The 23071-nt window shown below is 54.4% G+C and overlaps 1 protein-coding gene across 1 annotated transcript in view; it reads left to right on the top strand.

Moving 5' to 3' along the window:
• The window catches only part of FOXK1 (forkhead box K1), an 82355-nt gene extending 67101 nt beyond the window's left edge, over window positions 1-15254 (top strand). The window contains exons 3-9 of the mRNA XM_030796130.1: window positions 2194-2350; window positions 2974-3120; window positions 4717-4910; window positions 6776-6942; window positions 7031-7315; window positions 8774-8998; window positions 9875-15254. Of these exons, the coding sequence (XP_030651990.1) occupies window positions 2194-2350; window positions 2974-3120; window positions 4717-4910; window positions 6776-6942; window positions 7031-7315; window positions 8774-8998; window positions 9875-10155 (1456 nt within the window). The 3' untranslated portion in view covers window positions 10156-15254. The remainder of the gene's footprint in view (window positions 1-2193; window positions 2351-2973; window positions 3121-4716; window positions 4911-6775; window positions 6943-7030; window positions 7316-8773; window positions 8999-9874) is intronic.
• Window positions 15255-23071: the final 7817 nt, after the last annotated feature.

Consider the following 23071-nt stretch of genomic DNA (forward strand, 5'->3'; position numbering starts at 1 on the left):
GGCTCAAGCAATCCTCCTGCCTCAGCCTCCTGAGTAGCTGAGACTACAGGTGCACACCACCACACCTGACTAATTTTAATTTTTTTGTAGAGATAGGGGTGTCACTATGTTGCCCAGGCTAGTTTCAACCATCTGGGCTCAAGCGATCCTCCCACCTTGGCCTCCCTAATTGCTGGGTCTACAGGCATGAGCCACTGCACCTGGCAGACATGAATTTTCTATGCTCTTTTGCAAAATAACTGCTGGGAACAGGAGCAGGTCCCTTCCACACGTGCTGGGCCATCACTGTTTGTTGTGGAGTGCGGGGCGGCGGGGGTGCCCCTCACTGGTCCTCAGGAAGGATCCAGGAGCCCGCTTGCCACCTCATGGGCCTCAGACAAGATTTTCCGAGCTGAGTGGCCATTCTCCAGCCTGTGGCCAGAGATCAGAGTGTATCTGAGTGACACCTCGGCTCAGTGGTCCCCAGCAAGTCCTGACATTTCAGTTCTTCCTGCTGAGCCCAAGGGGGACGTCCAGTGGCTTTGGGTCTGGGACCCAGTGCACAGGTGCATGCTGGCCCCGTCGTCTGCAGCCCCTCCGGCCACGAGGCCAACCTGCCTCAGCAGGGAGGTGTTTGGTTCCCAGAGGCCTTTGACAAAGCCGATTTTGGGGGCTGTGTGCTCTTATCAGTCAAAACCTTTCTCTCCCCTTCTCATCTTACTTGTAAGCTTGGGTTTTGTCTTTTGGATTCAGAACTAAATTCAGAAAAAGTTTCCTTTTGACTGTTTCCTACCTCAATCGAGCCATTTGTGGGTGTTCATTTAAGTTTCGACACATGCGGAACTTACCTATCTCTGCCGTATTTGGGGAGTCTGTTGGAAGAGAGAACGGGAATTCCACATCAGAGTCCTTAACGTTCCGTGTGAGTGACACTGAGTCCTTCCTGAAAATGTCTCAGACCTGAACTGATCATTAATGTCAGCTGTCAGGTTTTTCTCAGCCACAGGATTTTTTTCATTCATCCCCCTGCTCCATCCAAAAAATGTTTCTTGAGCTCCACCTGCACCCAAGGGGGCTCCTACTTAACCTAAGTTTTGGAGATCTGGGAGTCTTGTGCCTGGACAGTTGGGGAAGGATGTTCCAGGCAGGGGAAGGGGCAGCAAGGTGGGAGGAGGAGAATGGACCTTCTGGATGATTCTGGGTGGCCTGCAGGGCAGTGCAGCAGGGAGCGTCCTGCCCGCCACGGGGGCTCTAAGTCGGCTGAGGGGGGGATGTCAGCATCACAGGTGGGCAGGGTCCATCTCAGGACGGGGCCAGGTGGGTGCCCATGAGCTCAGGACAGTGGGATCTCTTTCTCTCGGGAGGTTCTGCACCCACTCTTCGTGTCCTCATTGGCTTTCTCTGAATACCTCTAATAGAGATCATTTTCAGAAGCAAAACATCGCCGTGGTTTGCTAACTGAAGCCTGCCTGAGTGAGTTAGGGAAGCAGGCCAGGGCACACCCCTCAGCCGGACGGACTCAGCCTCCTGCCCATGGTCCCGGCCTCAACCTGGAGCCTCACCTGCAGCCCGGGGGTGTCGGTCACTCCCAGCCATCTGTGGTTGCTCCAGCCTGGGAGGGAGAGGGGATGAGGGCAGGGGCATCTCAGCGGCTCAGGGCAAAACCACAGGGGTCGTCTCTTCCCGAGGGCAGTGTCTCCAGGAGAGCCACCTGCCACGCCTTCATCCTGCAGGGCTATGGCACCTCCACAGCCTCTTTCGAGCATCTGCCTCTGTGACCGCACGGCGTTGTCTTGGGCCCGAGCCTTTTCCCACAGCGCCGCCTTGTGGACACCTGTGCAGGAGCCAGCAGCCCACGGAGGCTACCTGCCCGGGGTGCACATCCTGTAGGGTGCATGTCCTGTAGGGGTGTGGTGGGGGGGGACCTGAGGAGGGGCCCCACAGCTGCCTGACCAGGTGCTGCCCTGGGCCCTGCATAATGACAGGAGGAGGGCCCGCGGTGCTCTCAGACCCCCAGCAGAAGTCACCACTGGAAGGAAACTTGCCTGCTGTTTCCGGCGTCTTGTCCCTTGGCCGGGCAGCGCAATGGCACTTAAAATTGGAAAGTGTGAGCTTCTTCCCCACAGCCCCACCCTCCGGGTAGGTCCTGAAGCCCTGTGCCCCACAGGGGCCCCCTTTTCAGAGCCATGAACTGACAGTGTCCTCTCTCCTCAGCGTCCCAAACTCCTGCCCAGCCAGTCCACGTGGTGCCGGCTCCTCCAGTTACCGCTTTGTGCAGAACGTGACCTCGGACCTGCAGCTGGCAGCAGAGTTTGCAGCAAAGGCCGCATCGGAGCAGCAGGCAGACACGTCTGGAGGAGACAGCCCCAAGGTCTGAGCCCACCCGGCGCCGTGATGCACCTGGTGACCCAGGATTGGGCCATAGTGACCCGGTGCAGGCAGCACAGACAGCCCAGGGCCCATGGGCGTGTGCTTGAGGTGGTCTCAGCCCACAGGGAATGGAGCCGCAGCTGGCGGTAGAGCCATCGGCCCTTTCTCCTTTTCGTGCCCAAATCATCCCCGTTGGTCATTTGCTGGTGACAGGGGTGGTGCCATCACCGAGGGCCCCTCCCACCACACTCCTTGTTCATCTGCTGCTGGCAGCCCGGCGTCAAAGCCTTCATACAGCCCTTGAGAAGGATGGCGTTCTCCTTATAACTTTGTGTCTTAGTTCGTGTCTGTCCAACAGCTGTTTTCAAATTGATTTGTGGAAGAGGTGAGAAATTTCAGAATTAAATTATAATAAAACCGAAGTTTTCCTTCCCATGAGGCAAAAACGGCTGTTCCTAGTTGAATGCAAGCACATTAATGGGATAGTTGGCGGGCACTGGGATGGGTGCCATCGAGACGCGCACGCTCTCCTGTGAAGGTTCCTCCCCATCAGCTGTAACGGGTGGGTGGGGTGGACTCGGGGACCTTGCTGGAGCTCATCCCGTGAGCTGTGTCTCTCCGCAGGATGAGTCAAAGCCGCCGTTCTCCTACGCGCAGCTGATCGTGCAGGCAATCTCCTCTGCCCAGGACCGGCAGCTGACCCTGAGCGGGATCTATGCCCACATCACCAAGCATTACCCCTACTACCGGACGGCGGACAAAGGCTGGCAGGTGAAGCCGAGTCTCCGGGGCCAGACCGCCTCTGAAGGCCCTTAGAATATGAAACTAACAGGCGCATCGCTTCCCTTAAAACAGAAAAGGGGCTTACGCCTGGAACCCTAGCATTTTGCGAGGCCGAGGCAGGAGGAGGATCAAGACCAGCCTGGGCAACATAGAGAGAACCTCTTTTTTACTAAAAATTAGCTGAGTGTGGTGCTGCATGCCTGTGGTCCCAGCTACTCGGAGGCTGAGGTGGGAGGATCACTTGAGCCCAGGAGGTGGAGGCTGCAGTGAGCTATGATCACACTACTGCACTCCAGCCTGGGAGACAGAGAAAGACCCTGTGTCTACAAAGAAAAAAAAATATTTTTTTAACTGAGAAGATAAATATAAAAGAGGGATGTTTTCATGGATGGCATATGGTATAACTGAAAGGCATTAGCACTGTGATACCATTGTGTCTAAATATTCTTTTTTATTTGTTTCCTTCTTCTGAGTCCCAGAACTGAGAAGATGGGTCTATACCTTGTTAGATTTTGTGCTTGCTGTGCCTTACAATCCCATGTTAAGTTGGAAAAATGTACCATATACTGTTAATAAAACAATCCACATGTCTGAATTATGGATGGGATTGTAAGAGCTTTGTCCACACCAGCCATGACTGATGCATGTTGCATTTGTCTTTATTTTCTCCAAAGTCAGTGTAGCCCATCCAGTAGCTTTGTTTTTTTGTTTGTTTGTTTTTTGAGACAGGATCTCACTCTGCTGTCCCGGCTGGAGTGCAGTGGCGCAATCTCAGCTCACTGCAACCTTCGCCTCCCAGGTTCAAGCGATTCTTCTGCCTCAGCCTCCCAAGTAGCTGGGACTACAGGCGCCCACCACCACGCCTGGCTATTTTTTGTATTTTTAGTAGAGATGGGGTTTCACCATGTTGCCCAGGCTGGTCTCAAACTCCTGACCTCAGGTAATCTTGCCCGCCTCGGCCTCCCAAAGTGCTGGGATTACAGGCGTGAGCCACTGTGTCCGGCCAAGACCCAGTGTTTTCTTTGTCCTAGACGTGCTCCTAGATCAGGATCTGTCTTTCTGTTTCACTTTTTCTGTAAAGAATGGTAATGGCAGCCAGGCACAGTAGCTCATGCCTATAATCCCAGCACTTTGGGAGGCCGAGGTGGGAGGATTGCTTAAGCCCAAGAGTGTGAGACCCCATCTCAACTAAAAATACAAAAAAATCAACCCAGCATGGTGGCCCACGCCCATAGTCCCAGCTACTCGGGATGCTGAGGCAGGAGAATCCCTGGAACCCGGGAGGCAGAACTTGCAGTGAGCCGAGATCGTGCCACTGCACTCCAGTCTGGGCAACAGAGTGAGACTCTTGTCAAAAAACAAAAAAAGGTAGAATGGTAATGATGCTGTGTCAAATTTTGATAGGAATGACCTGCCCTGTGCCTCGGTGCTGCTCCCGTGTCGCCCAGCCAGCGCAGCACCAAGGGCTCTGCACAGCGGGACGGCCTCGCCTCACCCTGGCCCCGCATCTGTTGCAGATTTGAGGCGGGTGGGACTCGTTTTCTGATTTGCTAGTGATGGGTGAATATCTCTGCTTCCCTGCAGAATTCTATCCGGCACAACCTCTCTTTGAACCGTTACTTTATTAAAGTCCCACGTTCCCAGGAGGAGCCTGGGAAGGGGTCTTTTTGGCGAATAGACCCTGCTTCTGAAGCCAAGCTCGTGGAACAGGCATTCCGGAAACGGAGGCAGAGGGGCGTCTCCTGCTTCCGCACCCCCTTCGGGCCTCTGTCCTCAAGGTAAAGCTCTCTGCACGCCCGTCCTCTAGCCGTTAGGAAAGCTGAGCTGCCCTGGAGTTTAGAGATACGTGGCGCAGTCAGCCCTCTGGATCCATGGGCTCCATAGCTGCAGGCTCAGCGTGCGGGCATGCAACTGATCACAGGTCAAAAATACTCCAAAAAAAAAGGCCGGCGCGGTGGCTCGTGCCTGTAATCCCAGCACTCTGGGAGGCCGAGGCAAGTGGATCACCTGAGGTCAGGGGTTTGAGACCAGCCTAGCCAACATGGTGAAACCCCTGCCTCTACTAAAAAAATACAAAATTAGCCAGGCATGGTAGCAGGTGCCTGTAATTCCAGCTACTCGGGAGGCTGAGGTAGGAGAGTCGCTTGAACCTCGGAGGCGGAAGTTGCATTATGCGGAGATTGTATGTATCACTGCACTCCAGCCTGGGCGACAAGAGCAAAACTCCTTCTCAAAAAAAAACAAAAAGTAATACAAATGAAACAATACACACTACAACGGCTATTTATATAGCACGTACATTGTGTTAGGGATTATAAGTAACCTGGCGATGATTTAAAGCTTACAGGAGGATGTGCACAGGTTGTATGCAAATGCAACACCATTTCTATGAGGAACTTGGGTAAGCATCTGCAGATTTGGTACCTGCAACCTCCTCCCCTCAAGTACTGAGGGGTGACTGCTGGTTTCGGCACTTAAAGACTGCACCACTTTCTGTTTTTTTGTTTTTGTTTTGGGAGAATATCTCAGGACCAAGAACTCCTAAAATAGTAAGGTTACTAAGTAAGCCACTGACTGTTGTATTAAAAATAACATTTTAGTTCTTAGAAGTGGAAATGTGTGTAGCAATGGGAACGGTTCCTAAGGCCAAGAATAAATGGATTGCGGCTTGCGGGGCTTTTGGTAGCACTGAGCTTTCTGTTGCAGTGTGTGAGAGGACCTAGGGAGAGCCAGATCTTTGAAGGGACAGACGAGGGGTATGACTTAGGGAGCCCACAACCGCCTTTGGTTTTCGCAGATGCTGGGAACGCAGCTCTGCTGCAGGTGGGGTGGACAGACCCTCCCCCAGCCATCGCTGCCCACCTGCTGGGTCAGGGCCTCCCCTGCCCAGCTCGGTCTCGGCCACGCCCAGTCTGGAGGAGCGTGCACCGCCTGTGAGCGGCCTGGGCGGCTCTTCCCAGGTTGCCCATCAGATGAGCCCGTCCCAGGTGCCCAGGAGATCTCCTGAGCGGTACTCTCGAAAATCCTTCCCCGTGGAAGCACACGTTAGCCTCGCGTGCTTCCCATTTCAAAATTCTGTTTCCAACACGATTTGATGAAAAATTGAAATATCTGAAAATTCATTTCGAGCATAGGGTCTGGCACTGTGATTCTCAGGTGAACTGGGCGTATGGTTAAGGTAGGACTTCAAAAAAGTGTTCGAACGTCATTTGGAGCATTTCAACTGAGCTCCAAATGATGTTCAAACACCCCTCTCAGGGGTAGAGTTTTCATGGTGGAACGGTTCCGCCCACCAAACAGAAGCTTATGTTTTCGGCACAGAAGGCCTGGGCCATTTTCATGGACACCTGGCTGGACCTCGGTGGAAGTGAACTCGGTAGGTTGTTGCGTTTACTGCAACACCTCACGTGATACCGTCCCCTCCCACGGAACGGAGCCTCCCCCGACGCAGCCCCCACTCAAATGGAGTTTTAAAGGCTGGGTTCAGGTTACGGGGGCGTTTCTCACTGTCTGAATGGGGAGGACAGAGACGAGCTCCAGGGAGCGTGGGCGGGTGACGGCGCTGAGATGCGTGATGTCTCAGAAACGTCCTCCCATCCCTCAGCGCAGGCGCTGACTGCCGCGGCCCTTCCCTCTCTTCCAGGAGCGCTCCAGCTTCACCCACACACCCCGGGCTGATGTCCCCTCGCTCCAGCGGCCTGCAGACCCCAGAGTGCCTGTCTCGGGAGGGCTCCCCCATTCCACACGACCCTGAGTTTGGGTCCAAGTTAGCTTCCGTCCCAGAGTACCGGTATTCCCAAAGCGCACCCGGTAAGGAGCGGGCGGCCCTCTTGCGGGGTGGGGCGGGACTCGTGGAGGTGCGGGAGGGGTCACTGTCTGCTCTCCGCCCTCCGTGCAGGCTCCCCCGTCAGCGCCCAGCCAGTGATCATGGCCGTGCCTCCCCGACCGTCCAGCCTCGTGGCCAAGCCCGTGGCCTACATGCCCGCCTCCATCGTAACTTCACAGCAGCCCGCGGGCCACGCCATCCACGTCGTGCAGCAGGCCCCCACCGTCACCATGGTCAGGGTGGTCACCACATCTGCCAACTCAGCCAACGGATACATCCTCACCAGCCAGGGCTCGGCGGGGGGCTCCCATGATGCGGCAGGCGCAGCTGTGCTGGACCTGGGCAGCGAGGCCAGAGGTAATGCAGCCGCGGCTGGCAGCCTTCGCAGGACCCGTCGTGGTGGTCCCGGCCGGCAAGTCCCCAAGGCAGCGCAATCAGCCTGGGCCTGGGGCTTGAGGAGGATGATTCTCTGCTTCTGTCTCTCACTGCCTTGTCCTTTTAAATCAGCATGAGCTGGGCAGGTGGCTCATGCTTATAATCCCAGTGCTTTGGGAGGCCAAAGCGGGTGGGTTACTTGAGGTCTGGAGTTCGAGGTCACCCTGGCCAACATACTGAAATCTCATCTCTACTGAAAATACAAAAATTAGCCAGGCATGATGGTGCACCCCTGTAGTCCCAGCTAGTCAGGAGGCTGAGGGAGGAGAATCGCTTGAAGCCTGGAGGCGGAGGTTGCAGTGAGCTAGATTGCGCCACTGCACTCCAGCCTGGGCGATAGACCAAAACCCGTCTCAAAAAAAAAAAAACCATGAATCTCCGCAGATGCGTCCTTCCTTGCTGAATAGGGCCCTTGGATGCACATAGCTGCATCCTTGCCCTAAGGTAACGTTAAATTCAGTTGTGTTGCGGCCTTGCATGCATTTGGAATTTAGTATTTTCTGCAAGAAAAAGAATGAGCCTGGGAAGGCTGTTCTTTTCGACTCCCTCATACGGAGACTTTAGAAGTCACTTAGGGAAAAAGTAGTTCTGAATTGCTAAAAGGAATCAGATCCTAGGGCTTGACGGGGTAGACACTGAACACGCAGCTGACCCCAGAAGCTCCTCTCCGGAACCCCTTCTGTTAGGCAGCGCCCTCCTACGCCACTCTCCACCCTCGACTTCGTCTCCGCGGTGGTGTTTATTTCAATGCTGCCATAATGAAACTGCAGTTTGGTGAGGGAAGGCCAAGTTACAGCTCTAATCAGGATCATTTCATTCCAAGTAATACATTTTCTTTCTCAGACTAAATTTGGGTTGGTTAAAGCTAAGGTATTTAAAATACTGTTCTAGGCTGGGCGTGGTGGCTCACACCTGTAATCCTAGCACTTTGGGAGGCTGAGGCAGGCAGATCACTTGAGGTCAGGAGTTCGAGACCAGCCTGGCCAACATGGTGAAACCCTATCTCTACTGAAAATACAAAAATTAGCCGGGTATGGTGGCAGGCGCCTCTAGTCCCAGCTACTCAGGAGGCTGAGGCAGAAGAATCGCTTGAACCCGGGAGGCGAGGTTGCAGTGAGCTGAGATCGTACCACTGCACTCCAGCCTGGGTGACAGAGCAACAAAACCCTGTCTCAAAAAATAAGTAAGTAAAATACTGTTCTAAAACCCTAACAATTTTCTTCCCAAACCTATTTCACCCATGGGATTTTTCTCTAGCAAACCAATTTTTTCCCAGTGCCGACCTCACTTTCCCCACTTGGCCAACCTGCTGCCCAGGCGTCGAGGAAATCGATTGTCTCGTTGGCCAAGTGTGGTGCTGACTTGGTTCCTGTCCCACAGGCCTGGAGGAGAAACCCACCATTGCATTTGCCACAATCCCCGCAGCTGGCGGAGTCATCCAGACGGTGGCCAGCCAGATGGCCCCCGGGGTCCCCGGACACACGGTCACCATCCTGCAGCCCGCCACACCCGTGACCCTCGGGCAGCACCACCTTCCAGTCCGGGCCGTGACTCAGAACGGAAAGCATGCGGTTCCCACGAACAGTTTAGCCGGCAGCGCTTACGGTGAGGCCCTGGCTCTGTTCTCCATGCCACATCCTAAGCTCTGTGGCTCCCGGGAGTCAGTGCAGCACGAGAATGTTCTCCCGGTATCACCCGATCCTCCACTCTGTTCAATTTATTGAGCACCTGCTATACTCCAGGCACTGGGATAATGCTAAGAAAAGAGGCTGGAAGGGGCCGGGCTCTGTGGCTCACACTTATCATCCCAGCACCTTGGGAGGCCAAGGCAGGCAGATAGCTTGAGCTCAGGAGTTTGAGACCAGCCCGGGCAACATAGCAAGACCCCATCTCTACATAAGATTCAAAAACTTAGCCAGGTGTGGTGTTGCACGCTCGTGGTCCCAGCTGCTCGGGAGAGTGAGGCTGTAGTCAGCTGTGATTGCTCTGCTACCTGCCAGCCTGGGTGACTGAGCGAGACTCTATCCCTTAAAAAAAAAGGGGGTGGGAAATAAAAGAGGGTGGAAGGAAAACCCAGATCTGCCCACTGTCTGGAGCTCACATTCCATGGGGTGAGGCAGGAGGTCGAAGGAAGGAGGACAGTTGGGGTGCTGGGGTGCCAGGGCACCGGGCGGGGTGTCAGTTGGGTGGCTCAGGGCGGTGCATCTGTGTAAAGGAGTGGGGCAAGCCATTGATGTCCAGCAGGATCCAGACAGCAACGAGAGGGGCCTCCACCCGACAGGCTGGAGCCAGCAGAGACAGGGCAGATGAGGTGGGGAGGGGAGGCCCGCATGGAGCAGAGTGAGGGGAGCCGGCCTGCCTGGCAGGGGTGCACTGACCTCCGGTTCCTGCTTGGCAGCTTAGCCCCTGTGTAGGGGACTTGAAAAAAACAGCTGGGTCCTAACCAGACCCCAGAGTAACCCTCTTCTTCCTCCATTCCAGCCCTCACCAGCCCTTTGCAGCTCCTTGCAACCCAAGCGAGTTCGTCCGCGCCAGTGGTGGTCACCCGGGTGTGCGAGGTGGGGCCCAAGGAGCCAGCAGCGGCCGTCGCGGCCACAGCCACCACCACCCCAGCCACTGCCACCACCGCCTCTGCCTCCGCCTCTTCCACTGGAGAGCCCGAGGTCAAAAGGTCCCGGGTGGAGGAGCCCAGTGGGGCTGTGACCACACCAGCCGGAGTGATCGCAGCCACCGGCCCCCAGGGGCCAGGCACCGGGGAGTGAGATCACCTGCAACGCGGGGGAGTGGGACTCACCCAGCGGCGACCCCGAAGCTGGACCCGGCAGCTCAGGCGGCCACACCCACAGACGGAGGAGAACAGCCCGCGGCGGCTTGCGGGCATCAGCGGCACCTGGACACACCCAGCCCTTTCTATTTTATCGCCTGCCTTCCCGTGGTTTAAAACAAAAACACATAAACAAGTTCAGACAACTGATTGTATGATTCTGGGAATTCTTTGCTTTCATTTCCTTCTCCCTCGGCACCACCTCCTCTCCCCAGGCCTCCCTGTCGGGCATGGGTAGGAGGTTGGAGCTCAGCATCTCGAGGAATGTGTCAAGACAGCCCCTCCGCTCCGCGCTGCACGGCCAGCTGCCTTTGGGAGGACAGACAGAAACGCAGCAAGGCACACACCAAGGCTGCCGGGGAAGCCCGGGCACCTGACGGATGCCTGTTGGGGAAGCCAGGAACTGCCGAGCCACGGACTGCCTAACAGCCTCTCCGCCCAGAATGTGACATAGAGAGTGTTGGCATTAACGCGGGGGGTGTCCGATTTCACTTCAGACCCCAAGTTTTTCTTTGTTTAAACATGAAGTTCAGACTTCATTGTACACCTGAGGCAAACACAAAAGGGATCATGTATTTTTGAGGATTTCACCTGTTGACGGTCTGATGACTGGCCGTAGGTCTGGGGTTCCCGCTGGGTTTAATCCCCTCGAAGAGTAAACCTGCCGCTCTGTCTGATAACTTCAAGTAACAGCAGCGGCTTCCTGGGTTGGCGTTCGCGGTGGAAGGTTCCTAGGATGAAAGATGGCCCTGGATCCGCCGGCCGCAGACATCGCACTCCCGGGGACAGTCGGGGCCGCTGCTCTGCAGACCAGACCTTTCCGAATTCTCCCGTGGCTCCAATGTCCCGGTGCTGACGGCCACACGGGGACCTAACAGTGCCAAACGACATCTGCTCCAGCTGCTTTTTCACCCAGTTACAGAGTCCTCACCACTCCCACATTGATCTGCTGTTTTAAATTGGAACCATTTCTTCTGCCTGAAACTCCAGGGCCCCTCCCTGGGCCTTCCATGAGCAGAAGGAGACCCCACCCCAGCAGCAGTGGCGAGCAGGCCTGTGCCTCCACGCCCAGCCCCCGCCAATGCGACTGGTTTTGTTTGCCACACGGTGAGAACCGGAGGACGGGATGCTCCAGCCAGTTGGGTGGCTCTGGGGTCCCTGAGGAAGCCCCTCCTGCACTTCCATTAAGATGGCCAGTGGTGCCTGGATCTTTGTCAACGAGCAGCGTTGAGCCAGAGCTGTCTAATGCTAAGCCCAGCTCAGGAAGGAGAGAGGAGTCCTTCAGTGTGTCTTGGAGATGCGCAGTGCGTCCTCGTAAAGGTCAGCTGTCAGTTTTGCTGGCCGCTCCGGCGCTGGCTCTCCTGTCCAGGACCACAACGAGAAACAGCGACAGCTTCGACGCAGAGCTCCGGAAGTGCCTGAGGAGCAGTGGTTCTTGGAAATCGCCCGTCCTCTGCGTCACAGCCTCTCACCAGCAAAGCAGCCTCCGCCCGGGCCCTGGCGGGACAGCCGCAGAGGGACCCAGGTGCCTGGAAGGCATTTGAGGGAGGTGGCTGGGCAGGTGTCTCCCTGAAGAAGAAGGGAGAACACTTTTCAAAGTGATTCCGAGGCAGTGCGGGAGGACACACGTGCTGTGCAGTGGAGTGGGGTCGCCCGTGGCCGCCATCAGAGTCCCCGTCCCCCAGGACAAGTGCAGAATCTCTGTGGGCCCCCTCATTCCACCTAGATAGAGAAAACCCGTTTGGTTTCCTTCCCCTGTTCCGTTGTTTTTGTAAGCCCCCCACATTGAGTCGTTTCTATGGCACTAACCTTTCCGTGGGAAATAAGCTCTTTGTGGAAGTCCGTACCTGTTGCCCTGGGTGAGGTTTCAGAGAAATGGGGGCAGGTTGAACACAGCCGGCCGTCCTGGGTGCAGTTCCGTCCGTGGAGGGTGAGAGATTGCGCCCCGTTCCACACTTGTGGCGCCTGCTGTTGTCTGTGGGCCTTTTCTTTCCATGGTGCCTGGTGTGTGCGTGCATGGCACGAGAGAATGGGGTGTGGTGGTTGGAGATGGCTCCCTGACACCGGTGCCTGTGTGGCCTGAGCCGGCACCCTCCCAGGAGCGCCCGTCACGGGGGGCCTCTGTGATTACCTGCTGCTACTCTCTCCCCCGTGGTGACTGTATGTCCCCACGGCTGCCTGCGGCCACCCTGATGGGGGACCTCTGTTTGCTTCTGGGCCACTGCAGGTTGGCCTTCTCATACAAGATGATGTCTGCAGGGAGCGCCGCGTGCTGGGATTGCACCACGTGTTGGTCACAAAGCGAGGTCACCTTTTGGCCTGGTCTGCTCAGGCTGGCCCTGACCCACTTGCTTTCCTAGATTTTGAGACGGAGCACATTCTTCTTAGCGGTAGTGTTCTCTGATTTCACTGCTTCATTGCCAAGGGCGTGGAAAGGGGGTGGTGGATGGAGCCGGGGGGGGGGGGGGTGAGCACAGGACCCTTGGGCTGCATTCTGCCACGTGGGGTTCCGCACTGTCTAGCTTCTGTGGGGACTGCAAAGAGGGACGGAGGGACGTGGTCCTAGGGGTCGGCTCAGACTCGGAGCAGGGCAGGCAGAGGAGGGCAAGGAGAGGAGGCCTGGGTCCTGGATCCACTGCTCTGGGCTCATAACCATGAGATTTTGAAAGAGTTTTTGGTCATCTGAGCAGGTACCATGCCTGGCTCATGCCGGAACTTGTCTTGGAACCGGTAGCCAGAGGCCCAGGAAGGGACAGGGCCCAAAAGGGTTGCATGTCCTGGCCACAAAGCCCTCCCGGTGTGCCCTGAGCCAGCCCAGCAAGCGCCTCCCAGCCAGGCGCTTTCGCAGAAGAGCACAGGCCAGGGGGACCGGGAGAGCCTCAGCCCCCAGCCTGGGCGGCCTGTGACCCTGAGCCGTGTGGAGCCAGGACCCAAGAATCTTCTCTAGGTTCTCAAGGGTGAGCTGACCTGAGCAATGTGCAGGAATGTGGAGAGCAAAAGTAGCTTGATTCCAGCCCCATTCTGGGGTCACTGCAGAGGCAGGTCACCAGGGGCTGGGGGCACGGTCCACAGCGGAGAGAACAGCAGGTCACAGTGGTGGTTTTGGGAAGGGCCCCTCCTGCTTTGCCCTGTTCGGAAAGGGGCTCCCTCAGAGCCCCTGGGCCCAGTAACCCGCTTCTCTCTCCTGATGCCTGGTGGACAAATTGCCAGGTTTATCAAATACAAGAAAACACCCGCTTTGGCTAGGAGGTAAGTCCCAAAAAGAATGTCTTAAGTAGAGCACAGGCATCCACCGAGGCCATTTGGTGGCCCTTGGGAAGTGGGGAAGCAGGGCTTGAGCGTCCCCAGGCTGCTAGGGCAGCAGCTGGCTCAGGCACACTCTCTCGTGCCAGCTTCTGCCACCAGCCCAGTGTCCATGGAGCAGCGGGGCCAGAGGAGCTCAGGGAGACCTGGCTGTCTAGGGCATGGTGCCCGGCATCCCGGTGTGTGCCCATCCTCAGCCACTTGTGTCTTTCTTTCCATGTGGAAGTTCTCCCGGTGACACCTGCCCTCCGTTGAGGGTGGAATCTGTCACTTATGCCTTTGAGGGACCCAGATGGACCATCCCTCTTCTGCTTTCTTTCTACATTCCTAAAAACCTCAACGTTAATCCCTCACCAATCGGACCGAATACGGCCTCATGGTTCTGCAGCGCCCTGGTCTTCTCCTACTGGCTTCACGCTAGGGGGCGCCATGTACTCTGGGTGAAATGAGACCCTGGTGTGGGGTCCCCATGCAGATACCCTCGGGTCCCTATCCAGAGACCCTCGAGGCAGTGCTGGGAAGACACCCATGTGTGTCTCACACCTGCCGCCCCTCAGTTTCCTTCCCAAGGTCTGCTGGGTCCTCTTTGGGATTTGCTGTTTATTTGTATTTCCCTTTTCTTTAAGAATCATGCTAAGTGAAAAAGGTGGGAATGAATTTCTGAGTTGCTGAGTGTTCCCTGCTCCTAGGTACCATGCTCTGTGCTTCTCGATCAGGGAGGAGATGGATTTGGTGGAGCTGGGCCAGGACGGGGTCTTCACCCTGCCCCCTCCAGACTGCCGGAGCCCCAAGAAGTTTTGAGCCCAGCTGGGCCTCGCCTCCCCAACTCCTGGGTCCGTTTTCTGTACTGGTTTGAGATCACAGGCATCATTCAGCTAATGCTCTTATGTCCTCTACATAAAGAGGGCCTTCCCTGGAACACCTCCAGGGAGCTGGGACGCTCCAGAAAGCCCCGGGTGAGGGCTCCATCTTGAGAGAGAGAAAGCCCTTCCTTGGGCGAGTTCAGGAGGCGGAGGAAGCTTTTCCTTGGCTTTGAAATCAGTGTTTTTATAGAGACAAAGAACAGACCTCATTGGGAAAAATGAAAACGTCATGGAACACGGGGAGGCGTCGGAGAAGAAAGAATTTTCCCCTTCGCTTTCAGAGCTGGCGGGAGTGCAGGCTGTTTTGCTTCAGAAGCCTCACATTCTGCTTTGCCCTTGAGTGACTTCATGCGGGATGAGGAACTGTTGACCTCTCTAGAGAGGACACCCCAAGTCCATCCTGGGCTCCTCCTCACCCCTCTGAGAGAGTCCCCCTAAAAAAGGCTTTAGAATCACCAGCGTGCCGCCTCATGTTTCAGGACGGAATCGCGTGCTCCTCACGCTGGAATAAGTTACAAAACATGATTGTAAGGTTCTTTGCAAGTGCAGAGCCCCAGAATGCTGGATGGAGGCCTCCTCGGCCCTGCGGGTGGCCTGGCTGCAGTAGGTCTGCTGTAAGGGGTGACCCCGGGGACTGCATCACACTCCTGATGAAAACGTGTTTACCCACAGCCTCGCCTCGAGCCTCCTTGACAATACCGCTGCCTCGAAGCAATATTATTTAACGAGAATACTTTACATTGCTCACATGTGCTGCTATGAAGACAGGATTAATCTGTAGACGGGACTCAGCTCCGGAGGTTCCTGGGTAATGTATTTTGGCTCTTGGAAATAAGGGTAGAATTTAGAATATAACAAATAGTCTCTCGCCCGGTTCTGTCCCTTATTTTTAGATTGTTTTCCTGCATGTTACAATTTCCTTTTCTTTTCAAAGTTCCTTTCTCCAGGCCTGTTTTTCAGTGCTCAGGACACGGTTTTCATCACATACTTACTGTTTTTCTGTTGGGTTTTGATACGAAAAGCTGCTACATTTAGTGACCAGAGGAAGGGTTTGGAATCTGTGCTTTGGAGGGGATCTCGGTGGATAACGCGGCCCCTTGCAGGGTGGCGAGCTGGGTCCTTGCCTCGAGAAGGGGTCCTTTCCCACACCGTGCGGCTTAAATTCTGTCGGAGTTGAATCTGTGGAAAGGATTGTCCCATTAGAGTTGCTGCGTCCTTTCCTCTGTCCTCCCTGTCACCCAAACCCCGAAGTCACAGCTGCTTGGAAGAGTGGGATATTGGGGATACAACCACACACATTTCCCTCTGAACTGAAATTTTAAAAATAGACCCATTTCACTCACTTCCTTTAGGGAAAATCGTTTCAGTCTTGGGTTGTCTTGTGAGCCCATGGGCATGGGACCCTGTCTCTGCTGGGCTTTTCCAGCCCCGTCCCAGCTCCTCCTCAGGCAGAGGCTGCAGCCCTCAGCTCTGCTGCTGGATGGAACATTTCAGCCCCCTCCTGGAAGGTAGACAGGGTGGAGGGCCCAGGGCTAGGCCTGCCATGCGCCATGACCAGGGGTGCTACCTGGGGGTGTGAAGCTGGGCTGGCTTTTCCTGGAGGTGGGTGAGAAGGCTGTCTGGGCAAAACAGAATCAGAAGGCCACGAGAGAGAGGGGAGCGGGGAGAGTGGTGAGGAGGATTCGTCTCTGACTGATGAACCTCTCCATGCCTGTCTGTCACATCCAAGTCTGTGCCAGCTGCTGGGAGGTCGGACTCCTGCCCTGAGAAACAGCCCAGTCCTTGGAGAATGAAACCCTGAGGGTCAGCGAGTGGAGGCCTTCCCTCGGGGCCAGCCATTCCCGGGAGGCCTGAGTGTGACCCGGAAGCTCTGCGGGTCACCAAGACTGGCATTTTCTTTGTATTTTTGTGCAGGGCTGAAGTGAGCATTCCTCCTCTGAATTGGTGAGCCTTTGGGATTTTTTTGTTTCTTTTACTCATCCTAATGGCTGGTTTGGGCTGCTCAGAGTATCAGAGAATATTACTAAGAGGGCAGTCAGTTTATTTTTAGGCATCTTTCTTTCTGTCCAGGGAGAAACCCCTAAGAAGAATCTTAGTCACTCTTTGCACCTTGTCATTCTTGCCATGGGGAAAATGCGTTGAAAAGAAAAATACCGGGGCCAGGGAGAAGCCGTGAATGTATTTATTTGCTTTGGTGAAGCTGCTGAACACTGGCTGCAGAGGACCCCCCACCCCCATCCCGCTCCAGGCCCCAGTGACCCAGTTGCGTCTTAGGTTCCATCCTCCAGATTTCAGTCAACCAGAGGCTGCCAAAAGTAACTAAAGAGGTCTCCAAGTCACTCTGTCACCTTTTTTTTTTTTGAGATGGAGTCTTGCTGTATCGCCCAGGCTGGAGTGCAGTGGCCCAATCTCGGCTCACTGCAGCCTCTGCCTCCCAGGTTCAAGCGATTCTCCTGCTTCAGCCTCCCAAGTAGCTGGGATTACAGGCACCTGCCACCACACCCGGCTAATTTTTGTATTTCTAATAGAGATGAGAGTTTCACCACGTTGGCCAGGCTGGTCTCGAACTCCTGACCTCAGGTGATCTGCCCACCTCAACCTCCCAAAGTGCTGGGATTATAGGCGTGAGCCACCGCGCCTGGCCTCTGTCACTTTTTTTGTTCCTTACCCGGTTTTTTTTTTTTTTTTTTTTTGAGAGTGAGACTACAGTGGGAAGACTTCTAGTTGGTTATTCCTTATCTTGGATTCTTTTTTCTGGAATCGTTTGCTCATTTGGTGGTTTGCCCTGTGTCAGACACGGCAAAAAGAGTGCAGGACGGCTGGGGCCAGGGGAAGTGAAGCGGCTTCAATCCGGGCTGACAGCCAAGAAGCGTTTTCCTCCCTTCGGTGACAGGACCTGCCCCTCCGAGTCCAGAGTTAAAAGCAGCTTCTAGAACTGGCCCCTAAGTTTCCAAATGTGTTGGCTAAGCTGAAATGAGATCTGTGACTCTGAATTAGAGGTTTTGTTTGTTTGTTTTTTCTCTGCATGAAGTTCACAGGCCTGTATGGATGTTAAATTGTGTCTGTAGCCTCTCAATCTCCAGGTTAACTGGTCCAGATTTTTTTTTTAATCAGTAACAATGGGGATTTAAAATCAAATATTTGGCCAGGTGCAGTGGCTCATGCCTGTAATCCCAGCACTTTGGGAGGCCGAGGCGGGCGCATCACCTGAGGAGTTTGAGACCAGCCTGACCAACATGGTGAAATCCTGTCTCTACTAAAAATAAAAAAAATTAGCCGGGCATGGTGGCGTGTGCCTGTAATCCCAGCTACCAGGGAGGCTGAGGCACGAGAATCGCTTGAACCTGGGAGATGGAGGTTGCAGTGAGCGGAGATCACGCCACTGCACTGCAGCCTGGGCAAGAGAGGGAGACTCTGCCTCAAAAATAAAAATCAAATGAAGTATTTTAAGTTTGGCCCTTCTTTCTTTCAAGAAAGGCTTTTTGGATACCTAGAATACCTTCATGTATGCGGCTTGATTTCTGTTTCAGGAAAAGGGGGGCAGGAGGAGAGACAACAGCCGTGTTCCACAGTCTGTCCTGAGATGTCGCTGAGTCTAGACACTTGGGCTGCATGTGCCCTGCAGATGACAAAGGCCAGCAGCTCAGCACACGTGCGGGAGGGGTTAAAGCCAATACTGAGTTTTTGTTCTTGTTGTTTTAATCTGAACGATTATTCTCCTGTAAAAATAATTTGGGAGGGGCGGGTGTTGTTCGGTGTGTGTGTGTGTGTGTGTGTGTGTGTGTATGTGAGTGTTTTGTTTTTTTTTTTTTACAGTGGCTGCCTGTCTAAAGTATTTTTCACAACATGTTTGATAATCAGTGCTTTAAAAAGCAGCAGTATCCTATAAAGTAGAAATGTCAGTTCTAGAGCATTGGATGTGAAGTTCTGGTCACGTCACCTTGCGTGTCTCACCCTGGAGGAGTGAAGGTGGGCGCCCGGGGTGGGGAGTGTGGCTGCACCCCAGCACCGGGAGGGGGCACGCATGACAGCAGAGGAAGGGACAGCCCCACCCATGTCAACAGCAAGCGGCCTGTGTTTTCATTTCAAATGGGATACAGTATTTTTTTAATAAGGAGCCATACGTTTTTTTAAGAGTTTGAGATCTGAATGTGATTTCTAATTGTATCAGACGTTAATGTTTTAAAGCTATAACAAAGTTTAAAATTTCTACTTTTTGTTTTTCATTTATTTTAACTGTTCTTTTATCTATTAAATTGTTGTATGTGGATGGGGAAGTTTTGTTTCTCCTCTTAGCATTTGTTTCTATAACCAGAAATAAAATTCTATATTAAAGAAATGACCCTGAGGCTCCGGCGTGGTCCTTGCTCGCAGGCGGCTGCTGAAGGCGGCGGACGGACAGACGGCCTGGACACACAGGCTCCTGGTCCCCTGGACACACAGGCACCGGACCCCGTGGACACACAGACACCAGGCCCCCTGAACACACAGACACCAGGCCCCCTGGACACACAAACACCTGGCCCCTGGACACACAAACACCTGGCCCCTGGATACACAAACACCTGGCCCCTAGACATACAGGCTCCTGGCCCCCTAGACATACAGGCTCCTGACCCCCCAGACATACAGGCTTCTGGCCCCCTGGACACACAGGCACCTGGCCCCCTGCTCTGGAGGCTGAAGGGTGGCTGCTGCTAAGGGAAATCGCCCATAGGTCCTGGGGATCCCGTTCCTGGCTCACACAAGAGACGCTTCTGCAGGTGCCTGTGGCTCCTGGACTCAGTGACCCCCCACCCACTGAGAGTGCTCTGAGCGAGGATGTTTGCAGCTCCAGAAATGTGAAGACAACATGTGTCTCCCCTCAGACATGGCAAAGGCAGAAACCAGCCGAGCCAACCCCCTGCTCCTGGTACACGCCCACAGCCTGGCTGGGGGGTACTTGCAGGTACTCGTTGCTGCCCCAGTGGCTCCTGGGCAACTGTGGGTCCTTCCTGCTGGCCCTTGGCTAGATGAGAATTTCTACCCATGTCCAAGATGGGTAGAAATGTACGTGGGTAGAAATTCTCAGGCCTTGCTTATTGTAGGTGTGGGGCCTGGGGGGTGGGGATGACATTGACTTTGGAACTACACAGACCTGGGTTCAAGTTCCCACTGTGTCCTTACCAGCTGTGGGACTTCAGCTTGCAATGCGCTCCACTTCTTCATGTGCAGCACAGGCACCCCCACCCCACAGGCCTGGCACCCCGAAGCTCAGTTGCGATGCAATCAGCCACTGTCTCTTCTGAGAATCCCCCAGACTTATGAGACCCTTGGGTGTGTCTGTGTGACTACCTCCGACAGGAGACTTGATGGCGGTGCATGCTTGTCACATGTCTATCTTCTGTCAAGGTTCTGTAGTGTTTGCATGTGACTCACTCAGCTCAATAACCTGCATTTTTCCGATTGCACAGTTGCCCACAGTTGCAGCTAAAGTTTGACTGCTTCTCTGTTTTCCTTCAAGTTACTCCATTTCCATTGTAAGAGTCTAACATAACTTTAACAGATTAGTTCTAGTTTAAGATGTCAGCCCAGGCTGGGCGCGTTGGCTCACGCCTGTAATCCCAGCACTTTGGGAGGCCAAGGCAGGTGGATCATTTGAGGTCAGCAGTTCAAGACCAGCCTGGACAACATGGTAAAACCCCGTCTCTACTAAAAAAAAAATACAAAAAATTAACCAGGCATGGTGGCGTGCACCTGTAATCCCAGTTACCTGGGAGGCTGAGGCAGGAGAATCGCTTGAACCCAGGAGGTGGACGTTGCAGTTAGCTGAGATCACGCCACTGCACTCCAGCCTGGGGGACAGAGCAAGACTCAGTCTCAAAAAAAAAAAAAAAGAAAAAGAAAAACATTTCAGCCGAATAGCAAGCACGGGTGAGAAGCGTACGCAAGCTTCCTCCAGGGAGCTGCGTTGACTAATTATTAATCGCATCTTTCCTTTTTAAGGTGTTGTCGCTGTGTTTGTTTGCTTGCTTGTTTAGAGACAGGGTCTTGCCATGTTGCCCAGGCTGGTCTTGAACTGGGTTCAAGCGATCCTCCTGCCTCGACCTCCCAGTGTTTGGATTACAGGCGTGAGCCACCGTGCCTGGCCTTTTTTGCTTTTGATTAGGACAACCATTTTTCACTAGTGAGACCTTAAAATAATATTTTACACTAATGTAAATATTTTGTAAGAAACAAGTCAAATATTACCCCTGGTAAAATTGCTTAAGGTCGTGTCTGCGTGGAGAGAGAGAGAGAGAGATTGAGATTCCTGGCACAGTTGGAATCTCAGTTAAAGTTATCTGCCCTGTGAACCTGGGTATCTATACAACAAAGAGGGGTGCATCTCTCAGAACCCCAGAAGACATACAATTGTGCACTGCAGCTCTATTTGTTATTGTCAAAATCTGGAAACCAACCAAATATTCATGGACGAACAAGAAAAGCTAAGTACGGTATGATTCCATTTGCATGAAGTATAAAAACAGGCAAAACTAATCTCTGGTGAGAAGAGAGACTAGCAGTTACTTCTGGGGGAGGGGAGTGGGCGTTGACTGGGAGGGGGCCACAGCGAGGAACCTCTGGGGAGCTGGAAATGGTCTAGGTCTTGAACTCAAACCATGGCAGGAACATTTACACCACAGAAATTGTCAAACACGAATCACCCCCCGACTTCCCACCGCTGCCAATGGAGCCGAGGCTTAAGACATTTGCCAATTTACCACTGATTTCTAGGAATGTAAAAAGTCGAGTTCATTGAAAATTTGTGCGCTTTGGTGTGGACGTTTTACCCTAGTAAACGTTACACACTGGCAGTAGGCTTTCTATAGACTACCTGTCACCAGCTTTCCTTTGCCAGTCTTCAACCTGCGGCTCCAGGGGCACCCACCGCACTCCACCGACTCCCATCCACCGCTCACCATCCACCGATTCCCATCTCTTCATCCTCTGCACCAGGTGCCCTCAGACCACTGGGCGCCCTAGGGCATCTCAAAGCCATGTTTGGAACTCCTGCAGGAAGCCCGCCCTCCCTCCTCCTTCCTTCCATCCATCCAGGGGTCTTCTCGGGGCTTATCCCTTCAAGGCCTAACCTTGACCCACCCTATCTACGCAACATTGATTCCCACCCCCTACCCTATTCCCCAGAACCTTCAGCAGTGCCTAGCGCAGCTACGACTCAGTCATCGCTTGTCCACTGAATGAATGACTCTTGGCACAAATTTCCTCGTCCTTTTCTGCCCCAGACAGACACCCCACAAACATGAAGTTACCCTTGATTTTTCCACTTTCTTTCTCCTGCCTGCAAATTCATCAATCACAGGTCTTGCAAATCCTACCTCTAAATGGTTACTGAATCTGCCTACTTTCAGTGCAACCTCGCTTCCCTGGACCACAACTGCACCAACCTCCTTTCTCCCTCGGGAGCTTCCCAATCCATTCTCTCCCCTGTGGCCAGAGGTCAGTTTCCCCCTGGGGTGCATTTAAGCCACAGGAAGCAGATCACTGTCCTAGGCCCGCCCCTCCCCACCCCTTGGTCTGGACACCCTCTGGGCTCATCTTAGGCCGCAGTCCCCAAAGCCTTCCTCCTCCGGTTGGACCCCCGCCCAGGTCAGGCTGTGACAGCGTTTATCATGACGCTGGCATGTCGCCCTGTGTCCCTCTGCCGTCTGCAGGATGGCAGACTTATCGCCAGGGCCCAGCACACCCTGGGCACCCAACACATCCATTAGAATGAACAGAAACTGCCGGGTGTAGTGGCTCACGCCTGTAATCCCAGCACTTTGGGAGGCCGAGGAGGGCGGATTACGAGGTCGGGAGTTCAAGACCAGCCTGGCCAACATAGTGAAACCCCGTCTCTACTAAAAATACAAAAGTTAGCCGGGCGTGGTGGCCGGCGCCTGTAGTCCCAGCTACTCGGGAGGCTGAGGCAGGAGAATGGCGTGAACCCGGGAGGAGGCGTAGTTTGCAGTGAGCCGAGATCGCGCCACTGCACTCCAGCCTGGGCGACAGAGCGAGACTCCGTCTCCAAAAAAAAAAAAAAAAAAAAAAAGAATGAACAGAAACTTCCCCTCTCTGAGCCCGTGGCCTCATCTGTAAAACAGATCGCGAGATCCCATGAATACCGTGGGGATTGAATAAGGGATTTTTTTGTTTTAAGCAGCAGGAACAGCGCGGGATGGGTGCGCAATAAATGGGAGCTCAAAAAATCCCCAAAACTGCCCAGGGCCGTGGCTATTCCTTGCAAACTGCTGGACGCTGCTGGGCTCACCTGGGCTCAGCCCCCAAGCGGCGGAGTTCGTATCAGATTTTCAGGTCGTACTTAGCATAGGGACTCCCGCACGACAAAGCTGTTTACGAAACAGAAACCAGAACTGTGGCAGTGACACTTTGGGGCCAGCGATGCCCTCTCCCATGGCCCCAGGCACCCAATTTCCGCCGGAATGCTTTTCCGGGGTCGAAGGGCGCCGGGCATCCAGAGTGCCGAGGTTCCGGGGTCGCGCGATTCCGCAGCTCCTAGGCGCCGACCCGGACCCCCGGCCGGGGCACCTACGCCCCGCCCCAGTCGCTCCACGCCAAAGCCCATTGGTTGGCAACCTGTCCCTCCTGCACACGTGATGTGGCACGTGATGCAGCCCCATAAGACTGTTGCGCTCACGTGATGCGGTC

This window comes from Nomascus leucogenys, chromosome 17 (genome assembly GCF_006542625.1).
Source record: "Nomascus leucogenys isolate Asia chromosome 17, Asia_NLE_v1, whole genome shotgun sequence".
Lineage (NCBI taxonomy): Eukaryota > Metazoa > Chordata > Mammalia > Primates > Hylobatidae > Nomascus > Nomascus leucogenys.